Below are 22,394 nucleotides of genomic sequence, written 5' to 3'. Positions count from 1 at the left end.
ATGTAACACTGATGAGATGAACAGGTCAGAGCCGGAATGGAAGATTGGAAGAGGCTACTAAAACCCTCACAAGGCCAAGGATGGCAGGACTCTGGGATCAGAGCTGTGCCCCCCTTACTTCATGGTCAGTGTCAGTCTCACCATGGACAGCCCCTCTAGATTGGTCATGCTGTGGGGAGGGCCTCCTCTGGCCTATCTGTTCATTACCCAGCTAGCATCTACTGAGCTATGGTCCTTTGCCAGGATCCTTCTAACCAAATGCCACTGTCAAAACTCACAACAGTCCTGTGAGGCAGGAATTATAGTAAGACACTCAAGAAGAGGAAAACAAAGCACAGGGAGGCTAGGTCATTTGCCCAGTGTCTCACAACTGTGAAGAATGTGATTCAAGTTCAGGCAATCCAGCTCTTCAATCTACACTTCCCTTTGTGCAGCTGGCTTAGGCAGTCTTCTCCTCTGGAATGTCTTGGTTCCCAGTAAAATGGGGCTAATAATATCTGCTATCCTACCTCTTCCAGTCTGAGCAGTGAATGAGGCAATATACATAAAGACCTGGCAGGAGGCAGCAGCATCTCTCTACTGATCCAGATCTCTTCAAGCAAAGCTGGGAAGTGACAGGACTTAGACAAAGCTACAATGATGCCAACATTTAATTCTACAATGAAACTTTACAAAATCACAAAAGAATGGAAAAGTAAGAACTATGGAAGAGGCTAAGTAAAGACAGATGAAAGGAAAATGGCAGAGAATGATAGGAACAAAAATGTGCGCAACATGCAATCCCACAGCAGCACTTGTGACATCATCGCACGAGTCTCAGAGATTAGAGAATGGAGATGAGGACCCTCTTGCGTGGACTCCCCAGCCTCTGTGCCTCAGAGGACCTTCCTAGCTTCTGCTGAGGCGTTGAGAGCCCCTCGAGAGAGGAAGACAGGGGAGCTAGCACAGTCTTCTCCACAGTGTCCTTGCTGTGTGGAGAGGAACATTCCAGAACACTGGGACGTGGGCAAAAACTCTCCAGAGGTCTCTCCCACAGACCTTTCTATGGCACCACCAGCAGACTCTAGCTGGATATACGCCATGATCCTGATGGTCCTTGCTTAAGCAATTGAGGGAGCCACTGTTTGTCTACTACGAGGTGTGTCGCCATATGGCAGGAGTGCGGACTGCCACTTACTATTCCAGTCTCATGTTTTATGTCCTCAGGGGTTTTCTAACTCATCAACATGAAGTTTTAAAAAAATCATCCCCAACAATGCTTGGATGTTCTGCCGAATCAGTTACATTTCTGTCTTTATTTGTGCAAAGAGCTCTTGGCTTCACTGATCTTTTGTATTCTTTTATTTCTGATCTTTGCTATTTCGGGTTTTATTTAACTCTTACTTTTCAAGCCCTTGAGGTACCTCAACAGGGGACTTGTAAAGTTTCTATCTTTTATGTAGGCACTCATACATGTAACGCATTGCAACTCAGTTGCATTGTGTTGTATTTATTTTGATTTTTTCTGTTATTTTCTATTTGTTGAGAATTTCATGTGTGTATAGTGAAAATGTAACCAATGCTCCCATTCTAATAACTTCCTAGCTGAAGGTCTTTTATTTATTGATTTATTGATTTTTGATTGATTGACTGACTTGGTAACTTACTAAGTCCAGTTAGTGTTGCCCGTGTGCCCTGGTGTGTGTCCGCCCTCTGGAACATGGGGAAACCTACCATTAGCCACACCCCCTGTGGTGGTTTGAATAAAAATGGCTCCCATAGGCTCATGTTTGACTATTTGGTCACCAGTTGGTAGAACAGTTGGGGAAGGAATAAGAGGTGTGTTGTGGGGGCAGACTCTGAGGTTTCAAAAGACTTGTGGTCTATCCAGTTTGCTCTCTGCCTCCTGCCTAGGGTTTGTGATGTGAGCTCTTAGCTGTTCCTGCCACCATGCCTTCTCTTTACCACCATGAGCTCTATTTTAGAGTTGCCTTGGTCATGATGTTTTATTATAGCAATAGAAAAGTAACTAAAATGTCTCCAAGGGCCAATTTGAGGAAAGGTTTCGTTCACCTGCCAGCTCCTCAGGGACTGACTGCTCTGTGTTGTCCCGTCTCCGTGTACTTGTATAATTGCTAGCATTTCACTTGTTAATTGATTTCTACTTTCATCGATTGCTGTGATCAGAAAGGATCTGGCATCTGATTTAAAAGTTTTGAAAATGTGTTGAATAGCTCCTGGATGGCTTATTCTATAAATGTCCAGAAGTCATATGATTTATAGTATAGCTTAACTGGTGTTAATTTGACTTTAGGAGGAGGTCTGGCTTGTTCTTTAACTGAAGTGGAATGCTGAAATTCCACACTATTTCTGTATTGGATCCTCTCTCCCAGTGTTATAATGTCCGTGTACAAGACTTGATGCTTTAACATTAGGCTCATATTAACTTATATCTTCCTGTTGACTTCATCCATTACCACATGGTGACTGCCTTTATCTCCGTCTTAGTGTCTATCTTATAGATAGTCCTTGTTGCTGATTTCCTGGGGTATCATTTCAAATCTTTCCCTTTTCACTATCTGTGTAATTACTTGTAAAGTGGAATGCATGAAAGCATACTGGCGGCTCTTGTCTTTTTGTACTCCATTCAGCAATTCCCTTAAGCTTTAACTGAAAAAAATTTAGCCCATTTACAGGTTGTAAATGAAAGGTAAGGGCGTATTCCTGTCATATATATGTGCTATGTGCATGCACATATGTATTTGTGTGGTAAGGATGGAGGGCAAAGGTTGACGCTAGACATCTTCCTCAGTCACCTTATCTATTGAAGCAGGGTCTCTCAACTGAACCCAGAGTGCACTGATTCAGTTAGCCTAGCTAGCCTGCTTGCCCTAGGAACCCTGTCTCTATGGCCCTGGTGCTAGGAATACAGACCGACAATTCCATGGGTGCCGAGAATCCCAGCTCAGAGCTTCACATTCTGTGGCAGGTCCTTTCCCCCAGGAGCCATCTCTGCCACTCCTAAGGATGCTCTTTTTGGTTGTTGGGATATTTTTGTTTTCTTCCCGTCTTCGCTTTGGGCTGACTGTTGCAGGGGTAATGCCTGATTCGGTTCCACTTGTCTTTTGGGTAGCTGCTCTTGTATGGGGATTTATACTTCCACAGGCTTTGGTGATGCTAGCTGTGTCTTTGATTTCTGTGAGTAGGTTTCCCTTAGGTGGTCTGACGGTCATAAATCAGTTTTTGCTCATCTTGGACGGCCCTAATTTTCTCCATTTCTGAAGAGCAGTCTTGCTTGGTAGAGAATTCTGATTGACATTTTCTTTGTTTCAGGACTTGGAATATGCTATTCCATCCCTTTATATACTGTAGGATTTCAGCTGAGATGTCTATTGCTATTTTAATGAGTGCACACCAGAACTGACATGTTATTTTTTTTTCCTGCAGATTGTAAAATTATTTCCTTAGGCTTTTGACAGTTTGCCTATAATGCTGGGGTGGACTATGTTTTTCTGGTTAGATTAGAGGTTCTATAGACCTCTTATACCTGGATGATCATAGCTTTCCAAAGATTAGAGAAGTCTTCTGATAACTGTTTCATGGAATCATTTCCTTGTGTTTTTAACCAATGATATAGATATTAATTCACTTTAAAGTGTGTGGTGGTTTAAATATGCTTGACCCAGGGCATGGCCTTGTTGGAATAGGTATGACTTTGTTGGAGGAAGTACTGTCACTGTGGGCATGGGCTTTGAGACCCTTCTCCTAGCTTCCTGGAAGCCAGTCTTCCTCTGTTTGCCTTTGGACAAGATGGAGAACTTCCAGTTCCTCTAGAGCCATGCCTGCCTGGACACTGCCATGATAATAATAGACTGAACCTCTGAACCTGTAAGCCAGCCCCAATTAAATGCTGTCCTTTATAAGAGCTGCCTTGGTCTTAGTGCCTCTTCACAGCAATGGAAATCCTAACTAAGACAGAGTGTTACAAAGATTTTGTTTGCTTTTTGTTTGCATGAGACAATCTTGCTATGTAGCCCAGTCTGTCCTCAAATTCTCAATTCTCCTATATTAACCTCCCAAGTATGGGAGTCACAGGTATGCTGGGAGTATAGGAATATACAATCACCCCTGGCGTTCAAAGATTCTAAGTGCACATTCCTCCCTTCCCTTCCTTGTCTTCCTCCTGTGGGGTTTTTTGAGGGTCTGATTTGGATAGTCAATCCCCTTTTCAAATTCAATCATTACTTCGTCCCCTTGAAGTAGTCTGTTGATCTTTTCTGGCTCTCTTTCATTCCAAGATTTCTATTTCATTGCTCTTAATTTTTTTCATTCTTGTCCTGCACTGTATTCCTAATTTCATTTGATGCCTTTAAAATATTCTCTTGGATCTCACTGAGCTTCTGTCTGTCTGCATTTTAAGATTCTTTATGGGGCATTTCAACCATTTTGACTTCTGTGGAATTTGTGGCTGGAGAGTGACATCGTTGGACATGGTGTAATTCTTGTGTCTCTACATTGAGCTTTCCGGATCTAGTAGATTAGATCACGACTCCTTTAGAGGTGGCCTCCTAAGTGGCTCTCTCCTGAAGATGTGCCTTATTTCAGGGTTCAGTTAGTTAGGCATTTGGCTTTATTTCCAGCTAGACACCGTAGTGTAGCCCTCTTGTAGCTTTGTTGGCTATGACTCATGACCGGGCACTGTACATGCTTTGTCAGAGTCAGAGAGACATTGTGGGCTACACAAGTGGAGGAGGCTACGTTAGCAGCTTAGGCAGTGCAGTGTCAACAGCAGAATCCGCGGAAGGCCTTATGGCCAATCTTACTATGGGGGCTGTGGCCTCCACCCCCTCAGTGATGTGTTTGCAGCTACTGATGTTGGCTCTGCTACTAGTAATAGCCTCTGGTACAAGCAGTCCTAGTAGTGTTAAGGGACCTGAACTCTTTGTCCTGGAAACAGACGGTGGTTTTGGCTCAGATACTGCATAAGGAGAGGCTGATGGGGACCACAACCTCCTCTCTATGGTGTCTGTATCCTAGTCTGACTGCATTGCCTTTCAGACAAGGCGTGAGCATACCAAGCAGTAGATAGGTGGGGTAGCACCAACAGTTGTGGCCCTCTCCTCTCTCGGCTTTGGAGAGCCTGCCAGGACTGGGGCTTCAGCCCCTACTACCCTTGCATGTACAGTGACAGTATAAAAACTGGGGCTTCTTGCCTTTCTATTCAATTCCTGGACTCTAATGATCAAGGAGTAGGAGGGCCTGGCAGGAACAGCGTCAAGTTCCCCTTAAGACCTCTTTAGTCCTGCATACACAGTGGGTCACAGATGGAGTCACAGAGCTGTTCAAGGCTACCTCAGCACATTCTGGTGGGCAGAGCAGCAGGGCAACGGCCATGCCCTGTCAGTAGCAGGTGTGTGTGGCACAGGGTGTCAGAGTGAATCACCCTCAGTTCTGGTGCTAGGTGTGAATCTTCGTGTGCATCACCATGGCGAATGGTCTCAGAGGACACTTATCTGATGACGGGTTCCCTAGGGGTCACCATCTGTTCCCTGCCACGACAAAGCATCAGCTTAAAGTCAGTTACTCTGATGGGCTTAGTCAGGTTGCTGAGGCAGTTCCACACTGAGCCAGGGCAGTGGAAATGTGTCTGGGATCTCAGAGATGGAAATATTAGGGGTTATGAACCAATAGGGTAGTCCTAATTCAGATGCCAGCTGCTTTCTGAAGGCAAACCCCAGCCAGACAGGTGTGGTGGCGCCTTGTGTAATCCCAGCACCAAAGAGGTTAGAAAATTGGAAGGAGAGCCGGGCTACACAGACAAACCCTGCCTATGGCTCCAGACTACAGCACCCTCGGTGTTTGCTGGAAGATGATGTGAGATTGTGTTCCACAGCAAAGCTACAGGGAAGATTTCAGTTAACTTAAGTGGGATGGAAGCCCACGAGGACTGTGAAACTCCTTTAGCTAGGACTGTCAGTGCCTGCAAGGATGGGCTGTTAGGACCCTACATTTTACCCTTCTTTCTGCAAAGCACAGACGAGTCTCTTTCTCCCCTGGCTGTGTTCCTCTTACTACGTTGTCTCAGATTTTTGAATCCCAACCTAGTCACTTAGCTCAAAACACAGCTGCACACTCTCGACTTGCAGTTCTTGTTTGTATGTGAATCCTGAGCGTCTATTTCTATTCATCTTAAGAAAAGTCATTCTCCGAGCCTGTAACAAGGAAACAGACTTGGAAAACATCCAGAGAGTGAGTGTTTCATGAACTTATTTGCTGATGGAGCTCTATTAGTAGCGAGTACTCAGCATGACTAGAGTTCTGGAGAGTGCAGTTGAAGAGAAGATGCTTCATAATGCTTTCAGAGAGCAACCGACAGGCCACTACCAGTCTACCACACACAGCAGGTTCTCCTGGAGCCTGTCAATGCAGACTCTTGGTATCTCCTTATTGTCTAAGCTTCTGTCTTGAGAAATCTGGAGTCAGGCTGGAGAGCTTGCATGTTCATCAGGCTTCTACACAATGCTGGTTTCCTGGTCTCTGGACCATACTTTGAGACTCACAGTTCTAATGCATTCCTGGTTGCTGCTGCTTCTGGTGGTGGTGGTGTTGTGTGTGTGTGTGTGTGTGATGCACATTTCCTGCCAGGACAGTAGTTCTTCTAAGATATAGTGACAAAGTTCCACAGATGGGGAAGCCACAGCAGATGAGTTCTAATTCTGCTGCTGCGGGTATAGACTTGGCTTTATTCCTGTATCTTGGTAGATGGAACACGGTACTGTTTTCAGATCCCTCAGTTTGCAATATTGTAGCATCAGGTATACAGCTTTTCTGGTTCATTTATTGGAGTGCCAGTTTCTCAAGGTTTAATACTGGATGTTGGTTAAATTTTACTTCTAAATTGCCTATCACAAAAATCTCCATAGAAACAGCTTTTTAAACCAAAGTCTCACATATACATGTATGTATATGTATATATGTATATATGTATGAGAGAATGCCTGGTTAAAAACAAATCTAAATTCTCTTACGATTTCGCAAATAAATCTGGACACGTACATTGTTAAAGAAAATGTAACTGCCAGACAGTGATGGTGCACACCTTTAATCTCAGCACTAAGGAGTTGGAGGCAGAGGCAGGTAGATCTCTGAGGGTTTGAGGCCAGCCTGGTCTGCTGAGCAAGTTCGACAGCCAGGGATACACAGAGAGAAGATAAGGCCAGAAGACCAGGGAAGAAAACAGCTTACTTTAAGCAAGTGGAAGGGCCAGAGACTACCACTGGCCTGGTGTTATGGACTGCACCAGCAGGCTGGAAAAGGAATACCTGGCATTGCTTTCTGTTCTCCATTCCTAGGTAGGCAAGAAATCCGTGGCCCGGCTGCACTCTGTTCACTGTGCTGAAGTGACCTAGAAGAACCTCTTCTCGAAAGGCCAGAAGGACCCAGTCTCTCGGGGAGTGATGTCTGCAGAGCATGCTCTGGAGCCCACTGGACTGCTGGGGACACACCTGTCCTCCATCTGCCATGAGGTCTGAGCCGGCTCCTAACTCAGCTGCCTTCTAGGTAGGATGACAACACAGCCATCTCCGCTCGCAAGGGGAAGAGACTTCAGGCTGTGTGTGTCATTCTGAGAAGCACTTAGAGGGATATAAAAGGATCATGAAGCAGGAGATATTTATGGATAGGCAGCAGTTCCTTCAAGCGCACAGAAGCACATACTAAAATAATACTTAGAAGCTGTAAGTGAAACGTAACCACTTAATTTTACTACTTTATCGCAAATTCCTCACACTGCCTCAATTTACTTGTAAAAGATAGATACGTGGTTTTCAAATATCCACACTGCTCCGGGTGGGTTTAAAACATACTTGTGATCAGTTGGCCACTTGCTTGTGTTGAAAGTGCCATCTAATGTGGGGTTTAACTGAGCTGTGGGGTTTTGGGGTGCTGGTTACTTGGGAACTCCAGAGTAAAGGGTCTGATTGTCATGAGAGAACTGGACTTAAAGGTAAAGCCACACGGTCACCTCCCACTGTGGAGGCAAGAAAGCAGTTCAGGGTACAGCTGGTGCCGGAGGAGCTGGTGAGGGATGCTGCTACTCACCATGTGGGCTGCTTTCTGTCCGGCTGATGCTGAGCCTGCCACCCCTACCCACCCTGAGCACCATCTGAACCCTCCTTAGGTGCCGTAAGAGGAGTGGAAAGACACAGGTGCCCATATGTGGGAGTCCCCAACTGTCAGGAGGTGAACAACTAAAGCCTGAACCCCAAAATACAGCTGGATTTGGGAGGCTCGATAGGTAGAGCCAATGAGAAACTGACCCCAAGGCAACTCCCAGTTTTCTGGTCCAGGCGGTCCCCAGTAACCCTTAATGTCAGACTGTTGCTTTCTTCTGGAAAGACCACCTGGTCATGGGACTTGGTGTTCTGACATAGTTCTCACGGGTGGCTCTTTGTTCTGGATGGGTTCAGAGGGTAGAGCATATGTCAGTGTGACAGCCAGAGGTGTTTCTACTCATTGCCAGGTGCTTCCTGTCTGTCAGGAAGTCATCAGGCAAGCTATGACAGGTCATGGTGGGCGATGACAGGTCACGGTGGTCTGTGCAGCCATTGGAAGGCTCACAGGACCACTCATCCGGGGGACTTAGTGTTACATTTGGTGTTTGCAGGAGTCTGGATTGAGACTCCATTTGAAAACTAGCTTGTTTTTCCTTAAGAGATTTTTAAAAAAAATTCTCAGGCATTATTTTAAAAGCCTTGCTGGGGGGTGTTAAATTAAGATGGGGGAACTTTCTGGCACTAGTGTGTCTCTGGCATGAGGCAAACAACCGGAAGTAGCCAACTTCTGTGACCTGGATCTAGAATGTTCTCCCAAAAGTCCACGTGCAAAGGTTTGGTAACCAGTCTATGCTACCTTGGGAGGTGGTGGGACCTTTAGGAGGTGGGTTGAATGGAAGGGAGTTAGGTTACTGGGGGGGGGGCATGCCCTTGAAGGGGTTATCTGGGCCATGACTCTTTCCTTTCTGGCTACTACAAAGTGAGCAGCCTGCTCTTACCATGTACTTCCTAATGTTGTACTACCCACTATCACTGGCCCAAAGCAACACAGCCAAGTGCCTGTGAGCTGACACTTGTGGATGTGTGAGCCCACGCAGATGCATCGTCCTTTGTTTATCTCAGGTATTTGTCTGAGTGGTGGAAGTCTGCAGTGGTGGAGCCGACTAACACACTAAGCTCAGAAAGCCTGAGGATCAAACTGCTACTTTGCTTTCCTGGTGCAGCCCTGCTGGGAGTCAGGGGGCAAGATGCACGTTTGCGAGTCTCAGGAGCTTCTCTTCAAAGAATTGAACTTCCTGCTTTCCATCATCCTGGAAGAGGCTCATTTTTAAGATAAGATGTACATTATGGAGGGGGCTTCAAGGTACAGGCAAGGCCTGTGTGTCACAGATGAAGTGCCTGAATGGAGCCCGACACATGGAATAACTGTTAAGCCAGACTCGACACTAAGGTTGCTATCAGTGCAGTGACCTATGACGGAGCCGTAAACCATTCCCTGGGTTGCACATCCTAATTCCTAACAAATCAATCGTAACTTCAAGTCACAGCTTACTCTATGCTCTATGGGCAGGTAAGGAGAGGATGGCTCTGAGCTTGAGAGAGAAGTGTTTGCTCTACAAGTGAGGTTGTCACATGAGCGACAGACACTCAGAGGCTGCACTGGTAGGTGCGATGGGGAGCTACTTGACGAGGAAGCAAGGAGAGGGGTGAGGGAACACCACGGAGCATCCTGGGGAGCACCGAGTGACTGGGCAGCTGCAGACTTAAGATGCTTAATCTTATTATTTATACTAGGGACAGGACTTGTGATGGAGCCCAGGCGCCTTCCTGTCTTAGCCTCCTGAGCACGGGAATGGCAGCCCTGGCTGTAACGGTGAGTCTTGACTGCTGTGGGTGGAAGCTAGTAGATGAGCCTTGCAGCGTAGACACGCGCTCACGCTTGCTGCCTGTCTGCTTTCTGCCTGCCAAGGGGTAAGTAGCTTGGCTTTTTTCCACCTTCCTGCCAAGGAGCTCTTCTCCACCACAGCCCAGAAACAACACTTAGCTGAGCACGGGCTCTGCAGCTGTGAACTAAAGACAATCCTTCCTCTCAAACAGAACACTGGTGCCAGGGGAGGCGCTGTCTTCATGACCCCTGATCACAAGGCTCAGCCGCTCTCACAAGCAGTTTGTGGGAAGAGTCTGCTGATGTGTGTTAGCATCCCTAGAATTCTCTCCCCAGGGATTGAGGGGTACTGATGGCAAGAGTTTGGATAATACACCGTGGACAGTAAAAACTGCTCATGGCGTTTCAAATGGAAATGAGGAATTTATTTGGAAACTGGACTAGTGGCCATTTGTGTGAGATTCTGTCCATATGCCAAGACTTTGCCTTAGGTTCTATTTAAATCTAGCAGAGGGAATTTTAAGACAGCCTCCGTTCAGGCTATTGCATGGGCACTGATGTCGCTCTGGGTTAGATTTACAGTGAGAATGGGGAGTAGAGGCAGGGTGGAAAGACATGAAAACCTTGCAGTTTGCTTTAAAGTCCAAGAAAAGTTTGAGTTGTGGAAGGCATGGTTTCTAAAAAGTTAAGTTCCCAGCAGAAGAGAAGTACTTCCTTGCAAGATGCCTTGAAGGCAACTTAGGAACCAGCAGGCTTTTTATTCATGGTAAGTTCAGTGATGTGAGAATGTAAATTGACTTGAAAGACTTTCCCTAGAAAGAGAAGGCTGCTGGGGTGCTCTGAATGCATACAGATGCCTAGGGAGTTGTTACCATAGAAATCATTTTGTTGTGCTCAGCTGCCCAGACACTCAGAGGCTCCTGTAGCCATCACCCAAGGAGGTCCAGCTACTGCTTGGGCTGGTGTCGGATACTGGTGTTGTCCATGTGATACCAGTTTGTGGGGAGCCCTCAAGGTATGTGAAAATATGAGGGTGAAGACAGATGAAATGGAGATGCCGGCAAAGCAGATGCAAAACCAGGAAATCTGAGCCACTACAGCCCCAGCCTTCGGAGACAAACCTTGTTGGCCAGGCTGCAGGGGATGCAGCCCCGAAGGTCACGCTCTGCTACCGCATTCCTCCAGATGCTGGACACAAGGCTACAGGGTTTTGTTAGCTGCTGGGTTTGGGTCTAGCTAGTCAAGTTCTTCCTGTCATTTGTGTACTCTTCCCTTTTGGAATACTGATGTTGTTTATCCCTAGTCATTGCACACTAGAAGTGTTCAACTGGCTTTTCGCAGGGGCTCACAGTTGGTAGTTTGTCTAGTGTGCCAGGGTAGGTGTGGGAGAGTTAATATCCTCACTCTTTTCTTCACTTGGAGATTAATTATGGCTTGAACAGGTATGTTCAGGGTGTTACCTTGGGAAGAGGTGGGCTTATGAATGATGCTTATTCTTGTCTACTTGATTCTTGATTGGTCTGAGAGACAGCAAGTAGTTAGGAGAGTACACGGGTGGGTGTGTGAAGAGAGAATCGGCATGTGGCTCTTCTGTTTGTCTCAGTGAGGTGAGCAGTGGGTCTTCCCATGCTTTTCTGCTTCACGGCCAAATACCCATGAGCTAAGGCCTCTGAAACCACGAGCTGCAGTAAATCTTGCTTCCTTTCAGATGGTTTCTCTCAGGCGTGCACCTCCTTCCCTTCTAACCTCTAGGGTACTCCTGTGGCATTCCATGTCTGACATCCTCTCCTCCTGACACCTGGTGCCTCTACTGACTGGTTTATTCCCTCTGAGCAGTTGTGGTTAGAGGTAAGGGACTCACGTTCTCCACTGTTCCCCTCCCCCATCATCCTACATAAGACAGGGCTCAAGGATCCTCTTGTCTCCTCAGATAAAGACCTCTGGCTGCCTTCTCTTGTCCTTTTTCACTCTATATAACCACATCAGCATCAGGCTCTCTGGTGCCAGAGGAGAAGGGCAGAGAAGATTCAGTCTTAACTAGTTGAAACCGGGGGGGGGGGGGGGGGGGGGGGAAGGAACTGGTGAATCCTAACCTTTCACCTTTGCTGGTTCTCTGAGTGTGTTCCACGTGCTGAGTGCACAGGGACTTTTGGATAGCATTTGCACAGCCAGCATTCCTGCTACCCTGGTGTATCTATAACTCTAGGTGGCATTATGGTGGAGTCTCTGGAGTCCTGCATTTACAGATTGATTTTGTGTAGCTCAATCTACTTGTGAATTATTGAGACTAGATGAAATTGGTTCTCGATGGACCCAGTTGGCTTACTCCTTTACCTCCTGATAAAACTAATGAAAATGGCTGGTGACTGTGTTTAAACTAGTTGAAACTAGGATTTGCCTAAGTTCTTCAGACTACCCAAGTATGGTTTAATCAAATAGTTCATTTGACTGGCATCGAGACAGATTAATAGAATCTAACAGAGGGCTGCTCTAATCAATGGCCTCTAGTTGTCCGTAGAGGGCCAGTGCTGGAACTGCACCTTAGAGGCACAAAGAGCAAAGTCCATGGCATATGAATATACTCTCAAGAGAGCAACCTGAATAGGGTTTAGATGGAAAGACTTGGGCTTTTAGTTAGGCAGGAATAAACCTGCTTGCAACATCTTAGTCCACTGTCTAAGAGCTGTGGGTTGACACTGCCTGCTCAGGTCCCCTCAGTCACCCAACCACCTCAGACCACGCAGACCCCCTCACCTTGATCCGGCTTACTGCTTCCTGGGCCTGCATCATGCGTACATTTTTGGAGGGAGTTTTGTCTGAGAGTAGCTGAGTGGAACCAAGGTAATTGGCAGCAAAAATAATTCCATCGATCAAGTCTTCAGGGTCGCAAGGTCCAGGAACTGTAACACATAGAGCCAAGGTAGTGAATGATGTCATGGGGGAGTACCACATGCCAACCCCCATGTTCACTGTTTACATATGTGGTCTACCTGCTAGTCTAAGACATCTTGGAACCATTTACTATGAGAAGCGATGGATTTATTTTAAATATGAATCAGAGTCCAATAGTAAAAAAATGTCTCTTAGCCAGGCCTGTAATCCTAGTTTCTTGAGAGACTCAGACAGTCTGTTCAAGGTTTGTCTGTTTGGCACTTGGCTGTCCTGTGAGGCCTTAGATGAAATGATTCCTCACTCCCGAAACGTGGTACTGGGGATTGGAAGATGAGCTCTCTGGCAAGGGCTATGTCATACTCATCTTTTACTTCCATGCCTGTCACGTATGTCTATAAACGTGTGTGTTTGCTTGGGTGAATGGCTTAGAGGAAAAGAAAGCGGTAATAGTGGAAAACACCATTTCCTGACGCTCCCTATTTCCTTTTTACCCACTCAAACTTTACGCCTCTGATTGTACTCTGATGGGGGAATCACATTTTACACATGAAGAAAATGGGGGTATTTCTTCCCTATAATGGCATCAGACTCCAACATTGTAAGTTGATAACATCACCACAAAGCCATGGTTCCATGCTGCCAATGTTGCTGATAGACCATGATGCTCCTGGCTTCACGTAGAGTTCAATCCCAAGGAGAATCACACTTTTTCTGTTCTCACCTCCCAGTCTACTAAGCCAAATCTCTGTTTTAAACAGATGGGCATCTGCTTTTAATAACAATCACCTATGAGTCACAGCCTAAATTAAAGCGTGGCAGCAACTATTATGTATAACAGGTTCACTAAAGACAGACATTTTAATCACAAGCAAAACGTGTATTTTCTTTGACTTGAATGATATCTGAGGAGAGTACAATATAACCCACCATGAAGCCTAAGGTTCTAGAGATGAAATAACTCAAAGTGGAACCAATTTACCTCCCTCTTGTAGGGTTAGTCTGAAGTGACTTTTATTTTCATTTTTTAATGGTCAAGCTCACCTTGAGTTGCTCCCCATGAAAAAACTCCTGGGCTGGGTACAAACTTACTTTATTTTTTTTTTTTCTTTTGAGACAAGAGTTTCTCTTTGTAGCTCTGGCTGTCCTGAAACTTACTCTGTAGACCAGCTGGCCTTGAACTCACAGAGATCTGCTTGCCTCTGCCTCCTGGGGGCTGGGATTAAAAGCATGCACCACCACTGCCTGGCATCTTACTCACCTTCCAACAACTAGGATTGTGGTCAAAACACAGACATGGGAGGCTCATCAGAACCTTCATGACATACCTCGGCATAGCTTTACTACCTGGCTTGCCCACACCCTTGGTCTCTGACGAGAACAAAGGATTCACACTACACTTTTAGTCTAAGATACTCAGGGCTAGCAGGTTTGTGGTCTTTCCCCCTGTGTTGTTTTACATCCAGTGCCTACAAATGCTAAAAGATTCATGAGTGACCCCAGTACTCAATATTTTTCTCTTCAGTTCTTACCTTCAACGTAGGTTGGGAATGAAGCCAAGCTTTTTCTTGACTGTAATTAAGACAAAGAAGTTTCAAAGGGGGCAGAGCATGATTAAATATACATTAGCACCACTGTCCACGCAACATAAAGAAGACATAAATCACCGGTGGCATTTGTTAACCAGTTATCAGCCAGTTTTCAATAGAGAGAACGAAGTGTGGACAAATATATGCATTCACTACTAAGGTTACCTAAGACCCAGAATGGCTCGCTCAAGTTTGAAGTGATCAAAACACCCCAGAGTTCAGAGGTGCTCACCAGCTCTAAAAATGTATAGTCAGCAATAAAGATTGTACTTTACACTTTAAGGATGTACTCCGTGTGGAAAGCTATTCAGTACTAAATGTGCCAATAACATGACTGTGTGCTCTGAAAGTTAGGACTCCCTGGTGCATTTTCTCCAGGTCCCTGACACAAGCAAGGGTGGCTGCTGAAAGGAAGATAAACTCCTACACCTTTTTATCTCCCACTGGTTCATTTCCATTGAAAATTTTCATTCTGTAAGTCATGGATTTGTGTTTCTTTAGAAGAAGAATGAAAGAGCAAGTGAAAAACCACTATTGGTTCTTGATTTTTGTAAGTGTCAGCTCACATCAGAGGTCAGCCTTAACAGCTACTGGATGGGATGAGCTGGACACATAGAACCCGCCTGGAGTGGAAGTTTAAGTGCCAGCAAGCCAAGAGGCCAAGCTTGCCATAGGCTCCTTTGGAGGCACACATGCCAGAAACGGTCCTGCATGAGAGAAGAACGGGGCACTCCTTTCTGTTTCAAAGGTAACAGAGCCTGTAGCTGAAGGGTGTGGGACATCCGAGGGCAGCTCATGTTCAAAAGGAAGCACTGAAGATGGGCAAAAGGGAGGATTGGCATGGCTTGGATTTTCATTTCTGAAGATTTACCATGGGGGGCACATGATCATTCCAACATATGCTTTTTGGAGACGGACATCTCCTCAGTACACTGATCTGTTAGATGACAGGTTAGATGAGCCGACTATGGGTGAGGGCTAGGGTGTCACTCTTATCATGCAGAGGATTCTAACATGGCCTGCTAACGGATGTGGAAAACTGGAGCACCCCATCAGTCCCGACAATGGCAGGGATCCCACACTAACTGCATGGCAGACCACACAGGGCAACTTTGGGCAGGCCCTTGCAAATGTACTCACTGGGATGAAATGGCACCTCTCACCAACGAAGCTGGTCCCAAGGGTCCAAAGCTCCTAGCTGCTATGCATTTGTGGAAAGCTGCACAGTATATGAGGCTAGGAGACCTCACGTTATGCAGAAGCAGCTAAGTTCTCCACAGGGGTCAAAGGCCTCATTTCCCATCCATCTCCCTGCCCTTGTTCTCAGTGTTCTAGGGTAACAAGAAGTCACTTCATTTCATCCAAACAGATCAGTCTCCAGGTATCTTTAAAAAGCAGATTCGGTTTTCTTGGGCTACTAGGACACTCCTCTGAATGCTAAAACCTGTTTTAGCAGAAGCTACAGAAGAACTACTTTAGAGAGGTGATGGTAGGTGACTGGTACAGTCACTCTGCAACATTTGCTAGCCAATGATCAATTTCATTTCTGGGGTAATACTTAAAAGACAGCTTTGTAAAATGAAAGGATCTCTATTGAATACAATGAATATTTCCATCATTATTTCTAAAGATATGCAGAACCATGGACCAAGCCTTGTAGGAATTGCGAGACTAACCTGTCTACCTTGCTTGCTATAAGCCGATGCATAATTGAAAGCTTAATATTCAGACACCTGCTTAGACGTGCCTTCTCCTGTGTGAGCTGAGATGAGCATCAGTCATCCTTAGAGAGCATTAATAAAGTTGCATTAAATTCATGAAAATCTAGGCTGGATGTGCTGGGGGAACACCTGCAATTCCAGCACTGGGCAGGGAGAAGTAAGATGATTGTGAGTTCAAGGACAACCTGGGGTACATAGCAACATACCCTTTCTCAGATAAAACAAAAAAACAGAAGAAATTAAAGCTGAGACCTCAAGGTTTTTCAGGGGTTACATGAACTCTGTTTAGAGTCCTACATGACTTCTGCATTCAAACCACAGCTGAGCAGTGTAGCCTCAGCTAAGGTATCCAAGTTCTAAATTTCAGAACTCAACGGTGAGGACAATGAAATCACCTCCCAGAACCATGCAAAGGTTCCTCAGAGACACAGCCTATGACTTGCTCAGCCTGGTGCCTGGAATACCGCAAACGACTGGTAACTTATACCCTCTGTTAGCGTTGCTGGCCCTGAAGCAGTCAACCTTCCCTCTTCCCCATCCATGCCCTATTAACAGAGTATCATATCAAATAATGGCAAAAGGGGCCAGCACAAACCAGGACCCTGCCACCCAGGCTCCAGAGGGAGAGTCTGAATAGACCAGGGGGACAAAACATATTTCTAGTCTAGTGTCACTCTCACCTGAAGAACACATTAATAAAAACTATAGCCCTCTCTCATGAATAGCACACATTAAACAATCTGTTACTCGGGTTAAGATAATGCTTTGATTTTCCCAGTTGATTCGAGATAAAACTGTGAATACAGTGGGGGAGTGTGAGACATACCTCTTCGTCACAACTCCTCAGGGCTGATGAAGAAGCATCTCCTGCTGGACTGACATGTACCCACATACAGTCATGGTGTAGGGAAACAGCCGCCTGGTGTGGATCCCCGCTAAGTGGTACCCATCACCTTGGGATAGGAGAACACTGGGTCCTAACGGAGGCAGGGGCTCTCTCTACTCAGGGTAAAACACCTGTCCCTTTCAAGCCCAGAAATCTTAGCCACATCTTGTCACTTCAGAACTCTGTATTCAGTGTGTCTCCTGTGAGTAGGGCCACTTGTCCTCAGGGAACACCCTACAGCCTCCTGTTGAGTAGCCCCTGGCCTATGATTAAAATGTAAATGTAAGCTCCCCTCTCCTACTGGCCATGTTTCACGGGCTCTCTGGGCACCAGAGGCTAGTGACTACAATACAGAAGAGGACCATGCCTTCACAGAAGGTTCTTTTGGAAACGATGCTGGTAGATGGTTTTGAGGTTCAAGGTCCAGTGGTGGAACTTCCTGTGATACAAAAGTTCTGTAACTGGCTGCAGATGGCACTGAACACTGGAATGGAAGAGGTATGTGCAAGGATGTGAATTCTCATATTCAACACTGTGGCCTGTGACTACCAAACTGGACAGATGAACCACGGCTTTCACTGACAAACGGCAGGCACACAGCCGAGGAGAAGAAATACTTCTCAGGGTGGTTTCCATCAGGGCGGGCAGAGGTGGAAACAATAAAGCATTATTGGGTTAAAATAACACAGGCGTGAGACAGGAAGATGGAGCCTTACCTCTTTATTTGTGGAGGCTTCCGTGGGGTCGCCGGGATGAAGGGGTATGCTTGATGACTCAGCACCCAGGGGTGAAGAACTGCCAGGAGACGGAGACTGGAACACAGGAAGAGGGACAGACAGCAGTGAGGATCTGAGGGCTGTGGCATCGAGCCACACAGAGCAGAACAGCCCGGAACTACAGTGGGGAGAAGCCTTTTTGGCAAGAAGAATTGCGAACTGCACTGAGCAGGCCTGGCCATGCAAGCTTTCAACTCCACCTCTTCAAAGGAGTTTTAGAGCTTCGGGACTTTTTCTTCCCTCAGGCTAATATTTTAAAGAAAATACAGACTTATAGTAGGCATCAAATTTAAAGCCTTAAGGGTATTACACAACATGTTAATTTTTTTCTTAGTGAAAGTTAAATACTTGGAATACAAATGTCACCTGCTCAAGATGACCTAAATGGAAAACTGAAAAGTAAAATTACCCATTGTGGTTTTTCTTGTCTGCTCACAAGTCTGCATGCTGTCTCTCTTAATTCATGGGCTGCTGAAAATTCAACATTCAAACCACACTGTTTGGACCATGTCAGCACCGTTTCAACCCTCTGTCAAATGACAGGCTTGAAAACAAGGCTTAGATAAACAGGTCTGGGTAGCATAGTCCCTGTGTTGGTGCCTCTGTAGTTGGACACAGGTAGGTAGGAGCCATAACACAAAACTTGGGTTTGCACATAGAATACAGCTAGTACCCCATTAAGTACGTGCTGAATGAATGACCAAAGAAGCAAGCAATGGGACACATAAGAGCTTGGAAACACACCCCAACCATCACCAGGAAGTTCTGTGAGCTCCTGGAGTCTTGGGAGATGAGGGGCATTGTCAGGTGGGTCTGTGAAACACTCTCCCTTCCTGTGCAAAGATAGTTTACTGACCTCTCTGTGCCTTAACTTCCCCAAAAGAGCCAGCTGCAAAAAGTCAGGTGTGCATACGCATTACTTTCGTTTGCCCAGGATTTGCCTTCCTGGCTTCCCTTCTCCACAAGTCCTGGGAGAGCACACCCTACATGGTTCTTCTCATGGTGTATGTGGGCTCTCAGATGTTACCCACAGCCAGGAAGCACCACACCCTTGCTTCCCCCAGCATATCACAAACAGCACAGTGGTGCTGGTGGCAGGGACAGGGCATGCTAACAGACAAGAGAACCTCAGTGGGCATGATCTAAAATTGGGGGGGGGAACTTTTCCCAAAAGTCTGAGTCACAAAAACTACAGGAACACCAAAAGATGACATTGTGGAACACACTATTCAGCTAAGAGGTTATGAGGTGCCAGTCTCTGGTCATATTATCACTTGATTCTGCACAGGGAGATGAGGGCTCAGGAGCCCCTTACACGGTGACACCACAGTTGATCCAGGAGGACTGGCATAGGGTGATGTATCCTGGGTCCCTGGCCACATTAAAGCAGCCTTGCATGCCTTTCAAAAGAAGCATGAAGAACTTTCCCATCTGTGCTCAGGAGAGCTGCTGGGTGCTCACTGACCTAGCACTGTTTGCCGACTCAAAATTAAGGTGGGAAAGGATGAGAATTTAATGCCGTAAATCTCCCCGGTTTTTCACACTGAAAAAGTTTCTTTTGCTATTTGTGGCTTGATTCCTTTCTCCAAAGAGATTTTTTTTTCTGTCCCAAAGTCTTTAAGGTGTGTGCTGAGTGAGGGAAGCTGGGGCAGTCGGGTTTTCTTGAACTGTGAACTTTCAGGGTTGTGGACACCTCACAGGGAACTACCCAACAGGTGGCCCCATATTTCCTATTTCTTTATTTTCTACTCCAGACGTTCTACAAATAGATTTCTTCCCACCCTGTGGGCACTGGACTGTCCTCCTATGGTGTGGAAAGGCAGGCTATCTGGACAGTGGGCAGGGAGGTGAAACATAGAATAAGGCATGTATGGTTAGTGCTGAGTGCCCACCAGGGAATGCCAGGAAAGAGGAGCGCATGAGTCACTCCCCTGATAACTCATTCCTCCGATGGACTCACCCTGACCTTATCAGGGGCCCACGTCTCCCAGGCACCTCTGACCCATGCACAGGCTCAGATGTCCCCTCCACCCACAGCTTCCCTTCATCTCCTGATACATTCAATGCTCAGTTCTGAAGTATGCCTCCCATGGGGCTGAGATGACAACCACAGCTCATCTCTCCCCCGTGAAACATGCTGTAGTTTGTATTAAATCTTGCTTATGTGTGTACCAAATCCCCAAGAGCTCTTGAGCAGTAGGGATCCTGTCTCTATCATCATATAAGAGCCTAGGCTTAGGTCCAGGAAGTAGTTAGGTACTTAGCAAAGGGAGGCTGGTTAGACTGTTGCCATCCCGCACTGAAAGGAGAAATGGAGCAATGCTGCCCACTGCCTCCTGGGGATGATGTCTTTTAGTGGTCAGTGGTGAGTCCTTCTCTGATGTAGTATCTTTCTGCTTCACTGTGTAGAGCATTCATTGTTCATCTTGAGCTCTAGAAATCTATTTTTCCTGTGGGGAGGACTCTAACTTGGGCTCCAATGAAGTTCTTTTGACACATAGAGCTACAAATTTGCTAACACTGACCAAGGCAAGCACGCCCAAGCATCTTCAAACAGACCCAGCTCTTACAAGATTGAAACAAAAGTATTCAAATGCCTGTATCAAAACCTTCCTGGTGGGTACACTTTTAAAATAAATTAGAAAGTAAAAAGAAATTATATAATAGGTTTCACTTTCAAAGAGCACATCAGAGGCAGACTTTGGCCAACGACATATACAAGGAAAAAGGAAGTGTTATGGAAGCAGATTTGTGCTAGAGTCTCCCCGTATTCAACTCAGGCAAATGAGACCAAGGGTAGGAAGCAAATGTGATTAGATAATTCACAAAATGAACACTGGGAAGCTGGGTGTGTATGCCATAGATGCTACTATCCATGTGATCATCTTGTGGAGCCAAGGAAGGCCCAGGCCCAGCCTATGGTTCTACATCAGGCCCAGCATCTGTCACTCAGCCTGAGAACCCTGGAGGTCTCCTTCATGGGGTGTGGCTGAAGAGGCAGCGTTGTTGTTGTTGCTGCTGCAGTCAGTGTTATCAGTCCAGGCCCTGAGGGCACAAAGACATTCCTGTCCTCCCAATATCTCACACCACCAAAGCTATGGAAGCTGCCACAGCTGCCTCTGTGTACTCAGGGATGAACTCTGTAGAGTCCCCAGACACATATAGAAGCCTATGACATGACGCCTCATAACTTAGACACTGCTGACATCAAAGACAAAAAAAAAAAAGAGAAATAAAAATCAAAGATTGCTTTGGAATCCACTACTGCCAAACTCAAAAGAAACCATCCAACTGATGTCCTTCTTATATCTCATTTAAATAGAAATGTCTTTTCCTAGAAAAGCTATTTATAAAATGTGAAGAAACATAATGTTACTCCAGATGTGCAGACATCACCAAGACTCAAGAAACATGAAAGGGAACATGGTGCTTGCAAGGAAAAATAATTATCTGGAACTGGACCTGTGCAAATGAGACCTATAAAATGCCCCAAAACAGACAAATAAGCAGCAGCAACAACAACAACAGCAGCAACAACAACACAACTACAAAAAACTAAGCAGAAACCTTAAGGAAACCCAGAGAGCCATGAATGAGATCAGTGGTACAAGGAAAGGAGAAAAACAACTCAGGATGCGAATGAGGAGCTCAACAAGGACAAAGGGCAGAAAAGAACCAACAGGAAAGCTTGGGAGTAAACACTTCAGTTGGTGACGACAGACACTCGGGAAGCTCCCTAGCAGGCAAAAGAAGACATTGCAGACTGTGAGGACAGCTCCTCTCAGAAGTCACTCCGTCAGACAGAAACTTCAAAACATCATACAAGAACAAGGAAGCTCTAGGAAACACATGGGAAACTGTTGGATTAAAACACCTTTGCACCATGGGAAATGGATAAAGCTCTCAAATCTTAGAGACACACAGACATCCAGATTCTGGAAGCTCCAAGGACAACAGCTCCAACCAAAACAGACCTGCACCAAAAGCATATTAGAGTCAAAATGACAAGAACACACAACAACAACAACAAAAAAATCTTAAAATAGCAAGAGAAGAGGGCTGCAGAGATGGCTTCGTGGTTAAGAGCACTGACTGCTCTTCCTGAGGATCGGGGTTCAATCCCCAGCAACCACATGGTAGCTCACAACCATCTGTAATGGGATCTGATGCCCTCTTCTGGTGTGTCTGAAGACAGCAACAGTGTACTCACGTACATAAAACAAACAAACAAACAAAAAACCAAAAATCTTAAAAAAAAAATAGCAAGAGAAGAGTCACACATAAGGGACGGCCCCTCAGACTCACAGTAGGCTGCTTCACAGAAACCTTACCACTGACTACAAGAGAATGGGATGATACATTCAAAATAATGGGAGGAGAAACCCTTTCCCCAAGAACTACACTCAGAAACACCACCCAGATAATAATAGAGGGGACAGATAAGACCAGTGTTATGAGAAGTACTTAAGGGACCCTACTGTGAAAACAAAGGGTAGTTACTGCCATGACAACATATGAACCGGCACAGAGCTAACCAGAAGGAGAGGCACACCACACACAGACAGACTTAACCCTCAGCAGGACACAGAAGGTTTTATGATGCAAAGGGGAACAC

General features: G+C 45.9%; 1 protein-coding gene across 4 annotated transcripts in view; it reads right to left on the bottom strand.

The window, feature by feature from the left end:
- The window catches only part of Apba1 (amyloid beta precursor protein binding family A member 1), a 192,336-nt gene that overhangs the window by 19,083 nt on the left and 150,859 nt on the right, over positions 1 to 22,394 (bottom strand). For all 4 annotated transcript variants that reach the window (XM_029472661.1, XM_029472664.1, XM_029472662.1 and 1 more), the window contains 3 exons: positions 17,720 to 17,815; positions 14,340 to 14,379; positions 12,673 to 12,818 (listed from right to left, as the gene is read on the bottom strand). In XM_029472661.1, coding sequence (XP_029328521.1) covers positions 12,673 to 12,818; positions 14,340 to 14,379; positions 17,720 to 17,815 — 282 coding nt within the window. The remainder of the gene's footprint in view (positions 1 to 12,672; positions 12,819 to 14,339; positions 14,380 to 17,719; positions 17,816 to 22,394) is intronic.

The sequence above is a fragment of the Mus caroli genome, chromosome 19 (genome assembly GCF_900094665.2).
Source record: "Mus caroli chromosome 19, CAROLI_EIJ_v1.1, whole genome shotgun sequence".
In the NCBI taxonomy this organism is placed as follows: domain Eukaryota; kingdom Metazoa; phylum Chordata; class Mammalia; order Rodentia; family Muridae; genus Mus; species Mus caroli.
Note: the sequence above shows the minus strand (reverse complement) of the source record. Positions and strands in the feature narration are given on the sequence as shown.